Raw genomic sequence first — 14,433 nt, forward strand, 5'->3', positions numbered from 1 at the left:
CCCCACAGAGACCTCAGTAATCAGATAGGGATATAAGGGATCAGGCAATCCTTGAAGCATCCTGGACCCAAGTTGTTAAAGGCCTTGTAAATTAATACAAGAATCTTGATCCTGGTCTGGTACCTTGTGAGCAGCTAGTGCAAGCTTTTTAACACTGGTGTTACATGTTGGTGATGGTGCCCCCATCAACAGTCTAGCTGCAGTATTTTGCACCAGCTGGAGACTCCAGACCAGACTCAAGGGTAGCTCCACATAGAGCACATAATCGAGGCTTTAAGTTACCAATTTATATTTAATAATATATAAAACGGCACCCTCATGCAAAGATCCATCCATGCTCAGTTGCTGTCTTGCCAACTGGCAAGGGTTCTTTTGGACTCAGAGGCAATAAACACGCAGGCAGGTGGAAGTCAAAGGTTTTATTCAGTAGCAGGCAAAAGGATACAGACAGCAAAATCTACTGAGCTTACTTTCTCCATTCAGTTGTCGGGAACTCCAAGTGAATGACAACAGAGAGACCCCAGCTGATGGCCAGTACACAGCACTTTACCAGCCCAGGTCTGCTTCGAAGTTCACTTGAGCAACAAATCTTGGGAACTTATATAATTAAAACCTCCAAAGGCTAGGTGCTGATTCTCAACAACCTCATCAATCAGACTTGTCATGATGGTCATGTTCTTGGTTGTTAAGCACCTTTTTTTGAAGTTTATACCAACTTAATTGGTTGCACTCAGTTTGAACCAACTTAATTAGTTGCACCTAGCTGGAAGGTCAGGTTCCCAACCCTTATAAATGTTTATGAATATTTTTGCAGATGAGCCAAGAACATCAACTATCCATCCTAACAGATAAGGGCTTCTCCCAAATTGCAAGGATGTTGTCCTGAACAAGTGGCTACTTTTGAGAAAACAGCAAATTAAGCTAACAAGTTTACAATCTCTTTGGAAAAATAGCCAATTAAGCCTCAAACAAGCTTACAGGCTCCTAAAGGGCCTGGCTGCTAAATTCACAGAGTCAGAAAGTCAGACATGAAGGAACAATTGTACAGGTCATTCTATCTCCTCACCAATCTTCCAGGGTCAAATTTCCATACAGCTGCGCATGCACACACAAAAATCTCTTGCGCACACAGAAGTCCCCATTCATTTCAACTGAATGTTCATAAAGAAATGTGCACATTTGTCAGCTTCCTTCTTTGAAATGGAGAAAACATTCCAGGTGTAGACATTTCCTTCATATATGGATTGGGACTCTTGCACCCAAAAGAGATTGACTGAGATGCAGTGCCAGCCCAAGACACTTTGCTGCCTCATCTAACCCATGGCCCTCCAGAAGCTGCTGGACAACTATTCCCATCATCCTCACTCCTGCCCATTGGCCATGTTGGCTGGGGCTCACAGAAGTCCAACAATATCTGGAGGACCATACGTACCTCATTCCCTACTTTAAGAAGTCTTGCAGCACCAAATTTCTGCCTTTATGTATGACTCCAATCAGCCCAGCGCAAATTAGGCCACTTCACCCTGCTGCATAGCAGGACTGGCTCCACTGAGGTTTTTGAATGGAATTAACTTTCAGGTTCTCTTTATTCATTCAGACTTTTTATCCTTCCTTATTTCTGGAATTTATACATATTTGTACACTGAGAAAAGAGGGTACAAGTCTCCGGACTGAAAGGTCCATAATTCACCTGTATAAAGGAATAGAATAATTGGAATAGAATAGAGTAGAAAGTTTTAAACTATACTAACAGTCTGAGAAACAACCTATCCTCTTCTTGCTCCCTCAAGTCTCTTGTATCTCATCTCCCAAAAGTTGCATGTTTACATTCCCAGAAAGTAAACTTGTCCCATTGGTTCAATAAGATAATAGAAGAGCCTGCTGGGTCAGGCCAGTGGCCCATCTAGTCCAGCATCCTGGTCTCAGTGGCCAACCAGATGCCTGTATGAAACCTGCAAGCAGGACCTGAGTGCAAAGCACTCTGTGCTCATGCAGTTCCCAGCAACTGGTATTTCAGAAGCATACTGCCTCAGACTGTGGAGGCAGAGCACCGCCATCATGGCTACTAGCTGCTGATAGTCTTATCCTCTATGACTTTGTCTAATCCTCTTTTAAAGATGTCTAAGTTGGTGGCCATCACTGTGTCCTCTGGGAGAGAGTTCTATACCTTAACTATGTGCTGGGTGAAGAAATCAATATCATTCTTTCCTCCCAATAAACTATTCTTCGTACTCTGGACCTGCCTTCTTCCATTTGTATCCATCCTGGGAAAGCGTGGTTGCCACTTCCACATAGCTGAATTCCAAGCTGCAAAAGTTACATCTTGTACTCCCAGGAGTAGATTGCTCAAGTGGGTATCATACCTCCTTTCTGCCCCAGTGCCTGTTTGAAATGACTGGCATAGTTAAGTTACTTTATACTCTGGATTTAATGATCCTATGCCCTTCCTTTAGACCAGGGGTGGCCACTCCGTGGCTCTCCAGATGCTGCTGGACTACAGCTCCCATCATCCCTGACCATGAGCTGTGTTGGCTGAGACTGATGGGAGCTGTAGTTCAGCAGCATCTGGAGAACCACGGAGTGGCCACCCCTGCTTTAGAACAAGTGTGGGGAACCTTTGGCCAGATGCTTTTGAACTACAATTCCCACCAGTCCCAGCAAGCATGGCCAATGGCCAGGGCAAGGATGTCTGCAAGGGGACACTTGCCCCCCCCAAATTCTAAATGTAATGGGGGGTGGAGTGAATTGCCAATGACCTGTAGTAACAATTAATTGACTTTTCCCCCTCCCCCAAAATAGTTCTGCAGACACTTTTGGACCAGGGATGACAGGAGTTGTAGTTTAGCAACCTCTGGAGGGCCAAAGGTTCCTCACATTTGCTGTAGATGGTATGGGGTATTACTTCACTTCACAATGTGCTAAGCCAGCCCTAACATATTGGCAGGGGGGGGGGGTCCTGCTCATTCTGATTATTGGGGTCCTAGAAATCTGCCCAAAAGTTCTGCCCCAATGGCATCACTGTTTGAAATTCCTTTTATCAGTAGTGGGCAAGATCTAGAGAATTTTGAATGGATTTCCACTTGCATAATGGAGCTGTCTTGCACGCTCCCTGCTACAGTCCCTTGCAGCCCTTGAAAGGCTGGGGGCCAAATGACTCTCTGGCATGGGAATCAACAGAAAATGGATACCCTTCCCATCTGCTAATGAAGATTTTTTTGCTCATGCAAGGGACTATTTCAATCCTAGACATTCATTTTGCACAGAATGAATATTCAAAACTTGTATTGGTAGACAGCCCTATAGCCAGCCTTCCTTGTTAGGTGGGGCAGCCACATTTCTAGGTGGGGCATTTGGGGGGGAGGAGAGGCACATAGTGCCAACCAATCCCCCCCCACTAGTGGAGAAGCTGTGAGGGCCAGGCCAGGGGAAGGGAAAGGCAGTAACCTTCCCTGTCAATCCTCCTGCATCGAGAGTGTGTTTTAACTCTACATCCAGAGTGTGTTAAGTGTGTTTTTAGTGCTTTTGTTTGCCACCCTGGGCCCCTGCTGGGAGGAAGGGTGAGATATAAATCAAATAATAAATAAATAAAATTAACGTACATGAATGAAGTTTCATCTGTTGAATTGTCTCACCCTTTTTTTGAGAGATCTCCAGGAATACCAGACTCAAAAGCTTGACTTTAACTACAGTCCCTTTTCACCTGTGGTCTCTCCCTATATTCTCATTAGCAAGCTAGCTAAATGTGGGCTGGCTGGAACAGATGGATCCACAATTGGCTACAGAATTGTGCCCAAAATGTGCTTATAATGGATCCTTTTCAAACGGGGGGGGGGAGGTAACAAGCAGAGTACCACAGGGCTCGATCCTGGGCCCAGGGCTCTTCAATATGTTTACTAATGACTTGGATGAAGAGGTACAGGGAATGCTTATCAAATTTGCAGATGATACAAAACTGAGAGGGATAGCTAATACCCTGAAAGACAGAAACAAAATTCAACGGGATCTTGATAGGAGCATTGGGCTGATAACAACAGAATCAAATTTAACAGGGTAAGAGCAATGTTCTGTGCCTAGGAAGAATCAACCAAATGCAGTTATAAGATGGGGTGATATTTTCTCAGCAATACTACATGTGGAAGGATCTCGGAATTGTTGTAGATTACAAGCTGAATATGAGCCAACAGTGTGATGTGGTTGCAAAAACGGCAAATGCTATTTAGGCTGCATTAACAGCATAATAGTTTCCAAACTGCATGACGTATTAGTTCCCTCTATTCAGTACTGGTTAGGCCTCATCTTGAGTAGTGCTTCCAGTTGTGGACACCACACTTTAAGAAGGATGCAGACAAACTGGAACAGGTTCAGAGGAAGGCAACAAGGATGATCAGGGGATCGGAAACAAAGCCCTATGAGGAGAGACTGAAAGAACTGGGCATGTTTAGTCTTGAGAAGACTGAGGAGAGATATGATAGCACTCTTTAAGTACATGAAAGGTTGTCACATAGAAGAGCGCCAGGATCTCTTGTTTATCATCCCAGAGTGCAGGACATGGAATAATAGACTCATAGGAAGTCATAGGAAGCCAGTGTTTGGCTGAACATCAGGAAAAACTTCCTAACTGTTAGAGCAATATGACAACAGAACCAATGACCTAGGGAGGTGGTGGGGTCTCCCAGCGGTGGAGGCATTCAAGAGGCAGCTGGACAGCCCTGTTGGGTATGCTTAAGTTGGATTGCTGCACTGAGCAGGGGGTTGGACTCGATGGCCTTATAGGCCCCTTCCAACTCTATTATTCTATGATTCTTCATGAACTGAACTACTTTAGTAAAGATAGTGAGCTCCTGAGCTTGGCTTTCATGCTGCATTAAGTATCTCAGTTTTAGATTCCACCTGAAAAACAAACTTGCCTATACTACAAGTTTAGGGAATGGCAGAGAGAAAATAAATACTATAGGGTGTGTTTTTTACTCCTCCTTGAGAGTTCCTCCTTCTAATTTTGTTCCTGGACTTTAGATTTTCCTTCCTGTTGGACAACCAAGGTAAAAATTTTAAGTGGCTGCTATATAAAGGATGAGAGCCAGTGTGGTGTAGTGGTTAGTGTGTTGGACTACCATCTGGGAGTTCAAATCCCCAGATAGCCATGAAGGTCCCTAGGTGACTTTTGGTCAGTCACTGCCTCTCAGCCTCAGAGGAAGGCAATGGTAAACCACCTCTGAAGACCACTTACCATGAATACCGTATTACCATGAATATGGTCACCATAAGTCAGAATCAACTTGAAGGCAGTCCATTTCCATATAAAGGATGAACTAAGCAATTGGAAACTAATTGTGGAAAGCAACTGGAATTCTTTTATACTGGTTGCTGGGTTGATTTTTCTGTTCAGAAACCATGAAAAGGCTTCAGAGTTGCACATGATGGGAAAATCAGAAATTGGGCCTGAGTTACAGCTTAGGTGCCCAGCCAGCCAGCTAGTTAACTGTAGTGTACACAACCATATTTCTGTTCCTCTAGGGCTATTTTCATCCTTTGCCATAAAGTAATGAAGAAAAAGAAGAAAAAATAGCAACTATTGTTGTGTATAGTAAGTACTTAAAAGAGTAAAGGGTAGCCATTTTTCTAGATCAGTTTAAATTATCTCTTCACCCTTTAGCAATAAGCAGCCAATCCTGTTCTGCTGACTATAATAACACAGAATAAACAAACTCTTACTTCTTACTGCAGGCAAAGAAATATGCTTCTTTATAGTCCAAGTCTAACTCTAGCTCATAATACAAAGTTCTAATAATTAACTCTTCAAGAGACATGTTACTACACAGGCTGTTTTCCCCCAGGATCACTTAGTAATTATAGGGTGATTGTGATCATGAAAAATCCACCCTCAGTCAGGGAACATTTTGAGTGAGCAGACTTTGGGGGGGCTCTTCCAGATGAGGCTTTTGTTGTGCACTAGCCCTGCGTTTATCACTGAATTTTTAGAGGGCTCTGCTCTTAAATTGTTTCTGTTCTTAAAACAAGCCTGCATTCTTTAAATGGAGATTGTCATTGTCTGTTATGTCACAAATTAAAAAGAAGACAATTTCCCCCCAAAATCCTGGGGAAGGTGAAACACAGTTCTGGATAGGGCAGCACCCCCCCCCCCAAGCTGGCTACACAGGCCTGTTGGTAGACCAAGATTCATTTTTAGTTGTCTTACAGCAGGGAAGAGGAACCAGTGGCCCTTCAGATGTTGCTGGACTGCAGTTCTCATCTGCCCTAGGCAGTACAGCCAAAGGTCAGTGATGACAGGGGTAGGAGTCCAGCAACATCTGAAGGGCCAGATACCACAAACCTGTCTTACAGCAAATTTCTATGCATGTTTCTTCAAAAGTAAGCCACGGTATTCAATGGGAATTAGGCTGCAATCTTAACCCCACTAATCTAAGAGTAAATACCACTGAGTTTAATAGGACTCATTTCTGAATAGACGTGGTTAGGATTACACTTATTTGAGACTTTGGTTGCAAACTAGATTGCAGCCTCAAAATTACATCTTTGAGAACAATTTTTTTTATTGTTTTGTTTTCTTCCATGGTTTTCTCTTCCATTGTTATGAAATTGTTGGGTTCAGCTTTCAACTAAACAATTGAAAAAGAGTTTCATGCTCAGGTAATCAAATGACAGCTGGAGTAAGCTATCATAAATGGCTGTTACCGAGTGTTCAGTAATTAGAAACCTTTTTCTCACCAGCAACTAAAACTAGGTTTTTCTTCTTTTTTAAATAAAGAAAGACAATATGTTTGTTAGGTATATTTAGAGCTTAAGAACATTCAACTTCAAGGAGTTGAATATGTGGTTTGAAGGTTTGCAGGGGGAGAGGGCGGAGCAAATGTTGCACACCTACAAATGTAATGTACACATATTTTAGGATGACAATCTGTAGATACAATCTCCTGCCTTTGTGCTTACTGCTGCACAGTGCGTATTAACCTACAGGGCATTACAGAATGCTAGGTCATCACAGATGGGGAAAGTGTCACCTTCTATTTCTGCCAGAAGTTATTTTGCTGCTTGGCTATTTTGAATATAACCCACAGGTTGGGTATTCTGCTGACCATTTGGGTCCTGTCAGACTAAAGCAAGCCTCTTCCAGCCGGAGGGCGCAGTGAGGGCTTGGCAGACATATGAGGACATGGCCTCTTTGGATGGCAAACAAATAACTAATGACTTTAGTCTAAATCCTAAATTTGCATATATTTCAAAGGCAGGTAGGTAGAAAAACAATGGTCTACATTCAGAAGTCAAACTTCCGACATATCTAGATGTTACCTGTACTGAAAACATAGACTTACTCAGCCTCAAGCCTCTAGATGTGTGTTTGCTGCAAAGACATTGGTATGCTCTATAATTTAGGGTTTTTAATATTGCTGGCACCCTGCTGTTTCTTCAGTCTTCCTCCAGCATCACCCTCCCCAAAGCAACTATGTACCAAACGTATTGGTTAATCAAGCTCTGATCCAGAAGATTAGATAACACAACATTGAGTCCCACATGCAAACACTTGTAATCTACAAATAGCCAATTAGCTTCTTAAACTGCACAACCTTTCAATGCTGCTGTCATTTTTTATTTTTTACCTTGCTTGTAGGAGGCCAAAACCAGATTCTCATCTTCCACTTCAAACACTGTGTCCACCTCTATTTTCTTTTGATTCAAAAACTCCTCCAGAGTTCTATAGTCGTTTAATTGCAAAGCCTCCAAAAAAGCTTTCTTCATTAGCTTACCAGTTCCAGTCCATGTCATTGTTTCTTCCATGTTTTCTATGTGGGATTATTATATCACGCTTGTTTTCAATGGCCAAATGTGTACGTTTATAGTCTGCGTAAAAAGGGTCTTTAATTTCTCTAGAGAGAATTAGCCTGTAAACCCAGGATACTTTTAACTCTAAGTAATGCTGACCTGCTTGTTCTATTTATATAAAGGAAATATAATCTGCTCACTGCATGCTGAATTCTGTCAAAGGGAACCCAGGCAGATTTATGATGCCACAGTATAAAGAAATATTCTCAAAGGTTTAGTCCAAGCTATCGACTCATCAAAACTTTCTCCTGCGCAAATATGTAACAAGGCTCTTAAAGTTGACATAATTTCTCAGCAAAATCAGTAAGCATGTTTATTGCTAGAAACCTGATTTCTTTGCCTGGCTCTGGCACTGAGGATTCATATCTCTCAACTGCACTGGTCAGAAGGTTCAGTTTTTATAGCATTTTCACCCGCTTTACTCACAGCAACCTCCACGGCAACATTAGCCTACCTAGCAGGGCTGGTGTAAAGGTGACCAAGATCATATATGTGAAATGCTATATAAATGCTACAGAGAAAGGTGATGAATGTATATGGAATATACAGAAAAGAGATGGGGTACAGTATGAATAAAAACTTATTCTGTATTCTCATTTTAACAAGCATAGGATGTATGTGAATACATTTTTTCTACTTTAAAACATGAAGTAATCAGCTACTGCCTATCTAAATAATGACTTGGAGGACCAATAGCACAATCCTCAGCATGTTTACTCAGATGTAAGTCCCACTAAGTTCAATGGGGCTTATTCTGAGGTAAGTGTGTGTTTAAGACTACAGCCCAGGTGTTCCATCTGCTTCAATGCTTTGTTCTGATCAGGCTGATACCCAATTAGAATAAACCAATGGGAAGAAAGTATTCTAAAGTCTTATTAACCCTCACCCAGCCCACTCCACATGCCAAGCTATGTTGTTTTTACCACTTGCTCTGGATTCATTAATGCCACTGCTTGGGTCCACCTCCATTTTTAAAACCCAGTAGCATTTAATCTCTCCAAAGTTACATAAAAAATGGGGGGAAATGCAGAGGTTAAATCAACCCTATTTTAAAAGCACAGTTTGGAATGGAGTTGTATTTGTTAAACATACAACTAATCTGACATCCTATATAAACATCTTGCATAACTGAAGCTCAAACTATACATATACACTGAAAATATATTTGGAAATGCTTTGTATCTACTAGGATTCTACAGGCAAATATCAAACGTTTTTATCCTCACCAAATTTCAGCACAGACTTGGGTAAACTGGGACACCTTTGTGCCTCTTCATTCGTGTAGGAAATAAAGTCAAACCATATTGCTAGAAGATTAAAAAAACTTTCAAACATTCATTATCCCAGCATTTTACTATTGTTTGAATACCCTTTTTATAGAATGGGTGAAGATCCAGGGAACTTGTCATGCTGCCTGCAGATATATATGACTGTAAATTTCAGTGTCATAATATGACTGCGACACCCTGCTTGTTTTGAGCTTTGGGTAAAAAATCAAATGGCAGGGAAGACAACGAAGTGACATGTGGTCTAAATAGCAAATCATGGCCTTCTATGCCTTGTGTGTGTGTCTAGGCAGTGTCATTTGTAAAGAGGTGGAATCTCAGGAGAAAGCACAGTTGTAACAAAGGGTGAGGCCCAGTTTCTCAGCAACTTGCTGCATCAACTAGTGGTGCCACACTTCCAAAACTTCAAGCCATCTGTAATGACAACGATGGGATCACTGATCTGAAATAATATGCAAGGGATGTGAATATCCTTCTTCTGTTTCATGAGCTAGAAAGGAAAGACTTCAATCAAACAAGCATTAAAATGCAACTCAACCCACCCATCACAACCCCACCCCTAAAGCCCCCTGACCAGATTGTCCAGGATGCAATATAAACAATAGCTGTATTTTAATGTTTAACTCCTAAACATATAAAAGTCCAAATCAATCTCCTCTGCTGCAAACTAGCTAGCATTAGTCTTGCTCAGAAGATGGAAAAAGGGGTGTGGGGAGGGGGGTAATATGCATCTACTTTTGAAGCAATATCTCTCAAACATTGTACTTTACCAGTTATACTCCATTTATGTGTTTGCCACAAAAGTAATAATACAATGTCTAAATATGATACTTTTAAACTGCTCTTGCTGCTTTATACAGCCACAAGAGTGGCTGTATACTATACTATAGTCAGCATGGATTTTTCGCATTCCGCAGTTTTAAATTGAAAATACCCCCCATGCCATTCTGATGCTTCCCATAAGCTCATTTCAAAACAAAACCTTACAAAACTTACTAGTCCTGAACTCAGAAATGTTTGCTTAACAGTCCTCTAAGACACAAAACAGTCAAAGAAAATCGAGAATTCAAAGTGTAAAAAGAGAGAGAAAAACAGAAAAAAAGAGTGGCTGCACTAGTGAGTTCCCGATCCATAGTGTACTGATCCCTGCAGGGCTTACTGTCATCGCCAATCAGCTGATTGGTACTGACAGCAAGCCTCTAATACTTTGCTTTTCACCCCCAACAACAAAAAGGTTGGCACATAGTACACAAGAAAATAAGTAAAAAGACAAGAGAAACTTAACAGAAATTCTCCCAGATGTTTGTTTCTTGGCAAGCAAGGCTTGTCAGTATCAGTCAGCTGATTGACAGTGACAGCAAGCCCTGCAGGGATCAGGGCTTGGGAACTCCCTAGTGCAGCCAATCCCTGTTTCCTGTGGAGACTTTTCTTTGCAGCCTAGCTTGAGTTCAAGCTTTTTGAAGTTGGGTCACCCGACGTTATGGTAGCATGAAGTGTCTGACAAGTGGGCAATCCAACCCACCTGTCAAAATGGCCCATGGGGGGTGGGGGCAAATCAAGATCCCATCCACTAGCCAGATCCTGTTCTCCACCCCTGTCCTATACCATAATTTGCCAGCAAAGGAAGATTCAATATTGATATTATTTGGCCTGAATTGAGCCTTTATTTGAACAAGTACTCAAACCTGAACTGTTAAGTAATAAAGAGATAACTTTATCTGAACAACATGCATATAATTGTCACTTGCCAAAGAATAACCACAGCCGGACTCAAACACTGAGGTTGTTTTTGTTTTGTTTAGCTTTACAACAACCCTGCAAAGTAGACTTGGCTTAGAGACACACTGATTTACCCAATCCATCCAATGAGCTTCATAGATAGCAGATAGCCAAGCCTGTGCAACTAGGATTGCCACCTTTTGAACCAGCCTTTGAAACAGCACTTTGATCTGCAGTAATTTCCAGGTGATATTTATCCTCATGCCATGAAAAACTTTATGTGCAGATTTTGGCACATCAAACCTCTGTTAATGAGCCAAAAACAGGGCTGACTAAATTTGGGGTCAATTGACAACTTAAGCTACAAAATAATACTGGAGTAAAGGACAAGGTTTAATTCAAGTTTAGGATACACAAGTGGGACCTACAGCAAAATATTGCAGTGTAGACTGCTCTTGATCTGGGTTCCAGTCAGCCAGGCATGCACTTTTCCAAGATATTCCATTTCGCCTCTATCTTTGGAAGAGTCAGTGACCGTTTTGTGCCCACTGAACATGCTCTCTGGGATTTTCAGCCCCCTTGGGGTTTTTCCAAATATTTATTTTTTTTGTACACCAGAAAACCTTGGGATTCTTCTGATACCTTCTTCTTTTGTATGGATAGTACCATTTTGGGTACTTTAAGGACAGACACTCGGAAAATAAGCTCCCTATTAGTAAACATGATGCCTTGCTGAAAGTCTAGGTATCATTTTGTTTTAGAAATAAAATTACCAAGACCTTGTTTTCACAAAGCAGCAGATGAAGTGGTAAACCAGTAAATAACTAATTACACTGTCAGGTGAGATTTATATTATTGGATACTCCCTTTGCCCACTCCCACACTAACATGTTAAGGAGATGAGTGAAATGTATATATCATATGCATACTTCCTACAGATGACAACACTCTGTGAATCTAAGGCATGAAAGCTTATGAACTTTCCTCTCCAGAGAGCAATGGCACAATAGCACTGTGCTCCTACTTATCTATAATCTGTTTACAGCTGCACCCTAAACAGCTTGAGGGAATAACCAGTGAAACAGATAAGAGTGTGGGGCTTCAACTGGGAAGTTCCGGGTTCAAATCACTACTCAGTTGCAACACTTACTGGGTAACTTTCAGCCAGTCGTCAACTTTCGTCTCATCCTGCCTCAAGGTGAGCCATAAGCTAGGTGACTTTGGGCCAGTCACTGCCTCTCATCCTAGTCTACCTCACAGGGTTGTTGTGAGAAAAAATGGGGAGGTACACCACCTCGAGCTCTTTGAAGGAAAAGTGGGATATAAATGTAACAAATAAATAAATATATAAGCTATTGTAAGGAGAAGCAGGCAGAGGAGAAGATGTAAGCCATAATATGTCAACATGGGACATTCCTTAGTGGAAGGGCGGGATATAAATGTAATAACCAAATCAGGAATGGGGAACCTGTCACCCTTTAAATGTCGCTGGACTCCTACTCTCATCATCCCTGGCCACTGGCCATGCTGACAGGGGTTGGTGGGAATTGGAGTCCGACGACTCCTCTTGGGCCTTACCAGAAGGGCAGGAAACCAACGCAGCAATCAAATGGTTGGCTTCTGCCTCTCTTTGCAGTAATGCAGGATTGTTTCTTCATCCTCTCTTTCCGCGAAGCAGCTGCCCGCCTTTGCTTTAAGGCCGGTTACCTCTGCCCAGTGGCGTCACTATGGGGGTGCGGGGGGTGCGGACCGCACCAGGTGACACCATCAGAGGGGGGTGATTCTCAGCTTTAATTTTTAAAAAAATTAAGTTTCTAGGTGGTCCGGTTCTCGAGATATACATAAAAACATCAGCCCACCCGTTAAATCTTTTTTTAAATTACTGTATAGCACTTCGTAGCTTTAACCCCACCCATTCAGGATTGCAGCCAATCAGTGAAGTGTTTGTTTGACCTGTGGCAGTGTCTAGTAAACCTCATTGCAAGGCCAGAAAATGGTGCCCCCCCCCGTTTATCTGAAAATCTCATAAATTGGGTAAGCATATACATTTCAGTTTTTCCCCCTCTGGTGTGTAGGAGTCAGATCCTGGGCAGTGTTTTGAAAACCTTCCCAATACTTGCTTTTGTGGGGGTAAAAGCATTGCTAATCCCATATGTCCAGAGTAAATCCCATTGAATTCAATAGAATTTACTCTTGAGTAGACATGGTTATGAATGTGCTGAAAATCAATGGGACTTGGGAGTGAATGTAAAAAATTGTGTTTGTGTTCTCTTTCTGTTCCCCCCCCCTCCAGTCCTATTTTAAAGCAAGTAGGCAGGGCTTACTTAGGTATTACAGTTTTTATTCTGTAGGAAACTAATACTGATTTTTTAAAAACTAATACTGATTTTTCTGCAACGACCAACTGGTTTGACAATAAACTATTATATGGGCTGTATGTATTTATACATCTGCAGTGTCTGTGTGTAGTCTTTCCAACAACCCTGTGAGGTAGGGTTGGAAACCAAGGCAGCTCACAACAAGAAATAAAGCCATTTAAAATCCAATAACCATACAACAAGAATAAACAGTTGGAAAACAGCCTAAAGAGGCATGATTCTGAATTTTGGGTTGGATGAATGAAATTTATTTATTTATTATTTGATTTATATCCCGCCCTTCCTCCCAGTAGGAGCCCAGGGCGGCAAACAAAAGCACTAAAAGCACTTTAAAACATCATAAAAACAGACTTTAAAATATATTAAAATCTTTGAAAATATTTTTAAAAGCTTTAAAAAACATATTTTTTAAAAAAAGAAAAGGCTTAAAAACATATTAAAAAGCAATTCCAACACAGACTCAGACTGGGATAAGGTCTCAACTTAAAAGAACAAGTTGAAAGAACAAGTTCCTAATCACTTGAGGCTGTAGTTCTCTGCACACTTCCCAGTTTGAGTAAGCCCCATTGAATACATTGGGACTTGCTTCTGAGTAAACAAACATCGGATTGCACTATAAATATATTTACAGATTGTGTAATTCATAAACATATTTGAGAGTAATGTTTATATAAATATTTCTTCATACTGTGTCCCAATAAGTATTTGATTTCACACTATGGTTGTAGATGATTTTTTCCTCTACATTTTAAGTGTGCCCTTCTTCCTGGGGGTGGTCATGGTTCTCCATTGTTTTCATCCTGAGGGGAGGATAGGCTGAGAGATGGTGAGTAGCACATTTAAGGTCTCTTCACCTCCCCCCCTCTTTTTTATTTATATTTATTTTATATTTCTCCAATATCTTCCCCTGGCTGTTTTTATGTATTTTAAATATTTTTAGATTAAATAAATAGGAAATCATAATTGTGAACCTCCCTAAAAGCAATTTACCTATCCTTATGTTTTGGCAAAGTGATGGTGTGAAGGCATGCTGGTAGAACAAGAGACCATGTTTGAGGCATGTTATAAGGTGTTTGAGGACGTTGTAACACATTACTTTTTGAGACCTGTAGATTCATGTTGGAAAGAACACATGCAAGTATTGAATGGTGGCTTGGGTGCTGTTTTTTCAGTCTACGCTGCATGCGTAGGGAAGGTGATACATCATCTGG

The 14,433-nt window shown here is 41.3% G+C and overlaps 1 protein-coding gene across 3 annotated transcripts in view; it reads right to left on the minus strand.

Moving 5' to 3' along the window:
- The window catches only part of ASB4 (ankyrin repeat and SOCS box containing 4), a 28,983-nt gene extending 20,811 nt beyond the window's left edge, over positions 1 to 8,172 (minus strand). The window contains exon 1 of one of the 3 annotated variants that reach the window (XM_061587345.1): positions 7,764 to 8,172. In XM_061587345.1, the coding sequence (XP_061443329.1) occupies positions 7,764 to 7,794 (31 nt within the window). In that variant the 5' untranslated portion in view covers positions 7,795 to 8,172. Of the gene's footprint in view, positions 1 to 7,616 lie in introns of all 3 variants that reach the window. The other 2 variants (XM_061587342.1, XM_061587343.1) reach the window with 2 other exon arrangements.
- Between the last annotated feature and the right edge of the window lie 6,261 nt (positions 8,173 to 14,433).

Source organism: Rhineura floridana, chromosome 10 (genome assembly GCF_030035675.1).
Source record: "Rhineura floridana isolate rRhiFlo1 chromosome 10, rRhiFlo1.hap2, whole genome shotgun sequence".
NCBI classification, from domain to species: domain Eukaryota; kingdom Metazoa; phylum Chordata; class Lepidosauria; order Squamata; family Rhineuridae; genus Rhineura; species Rhineura floridana.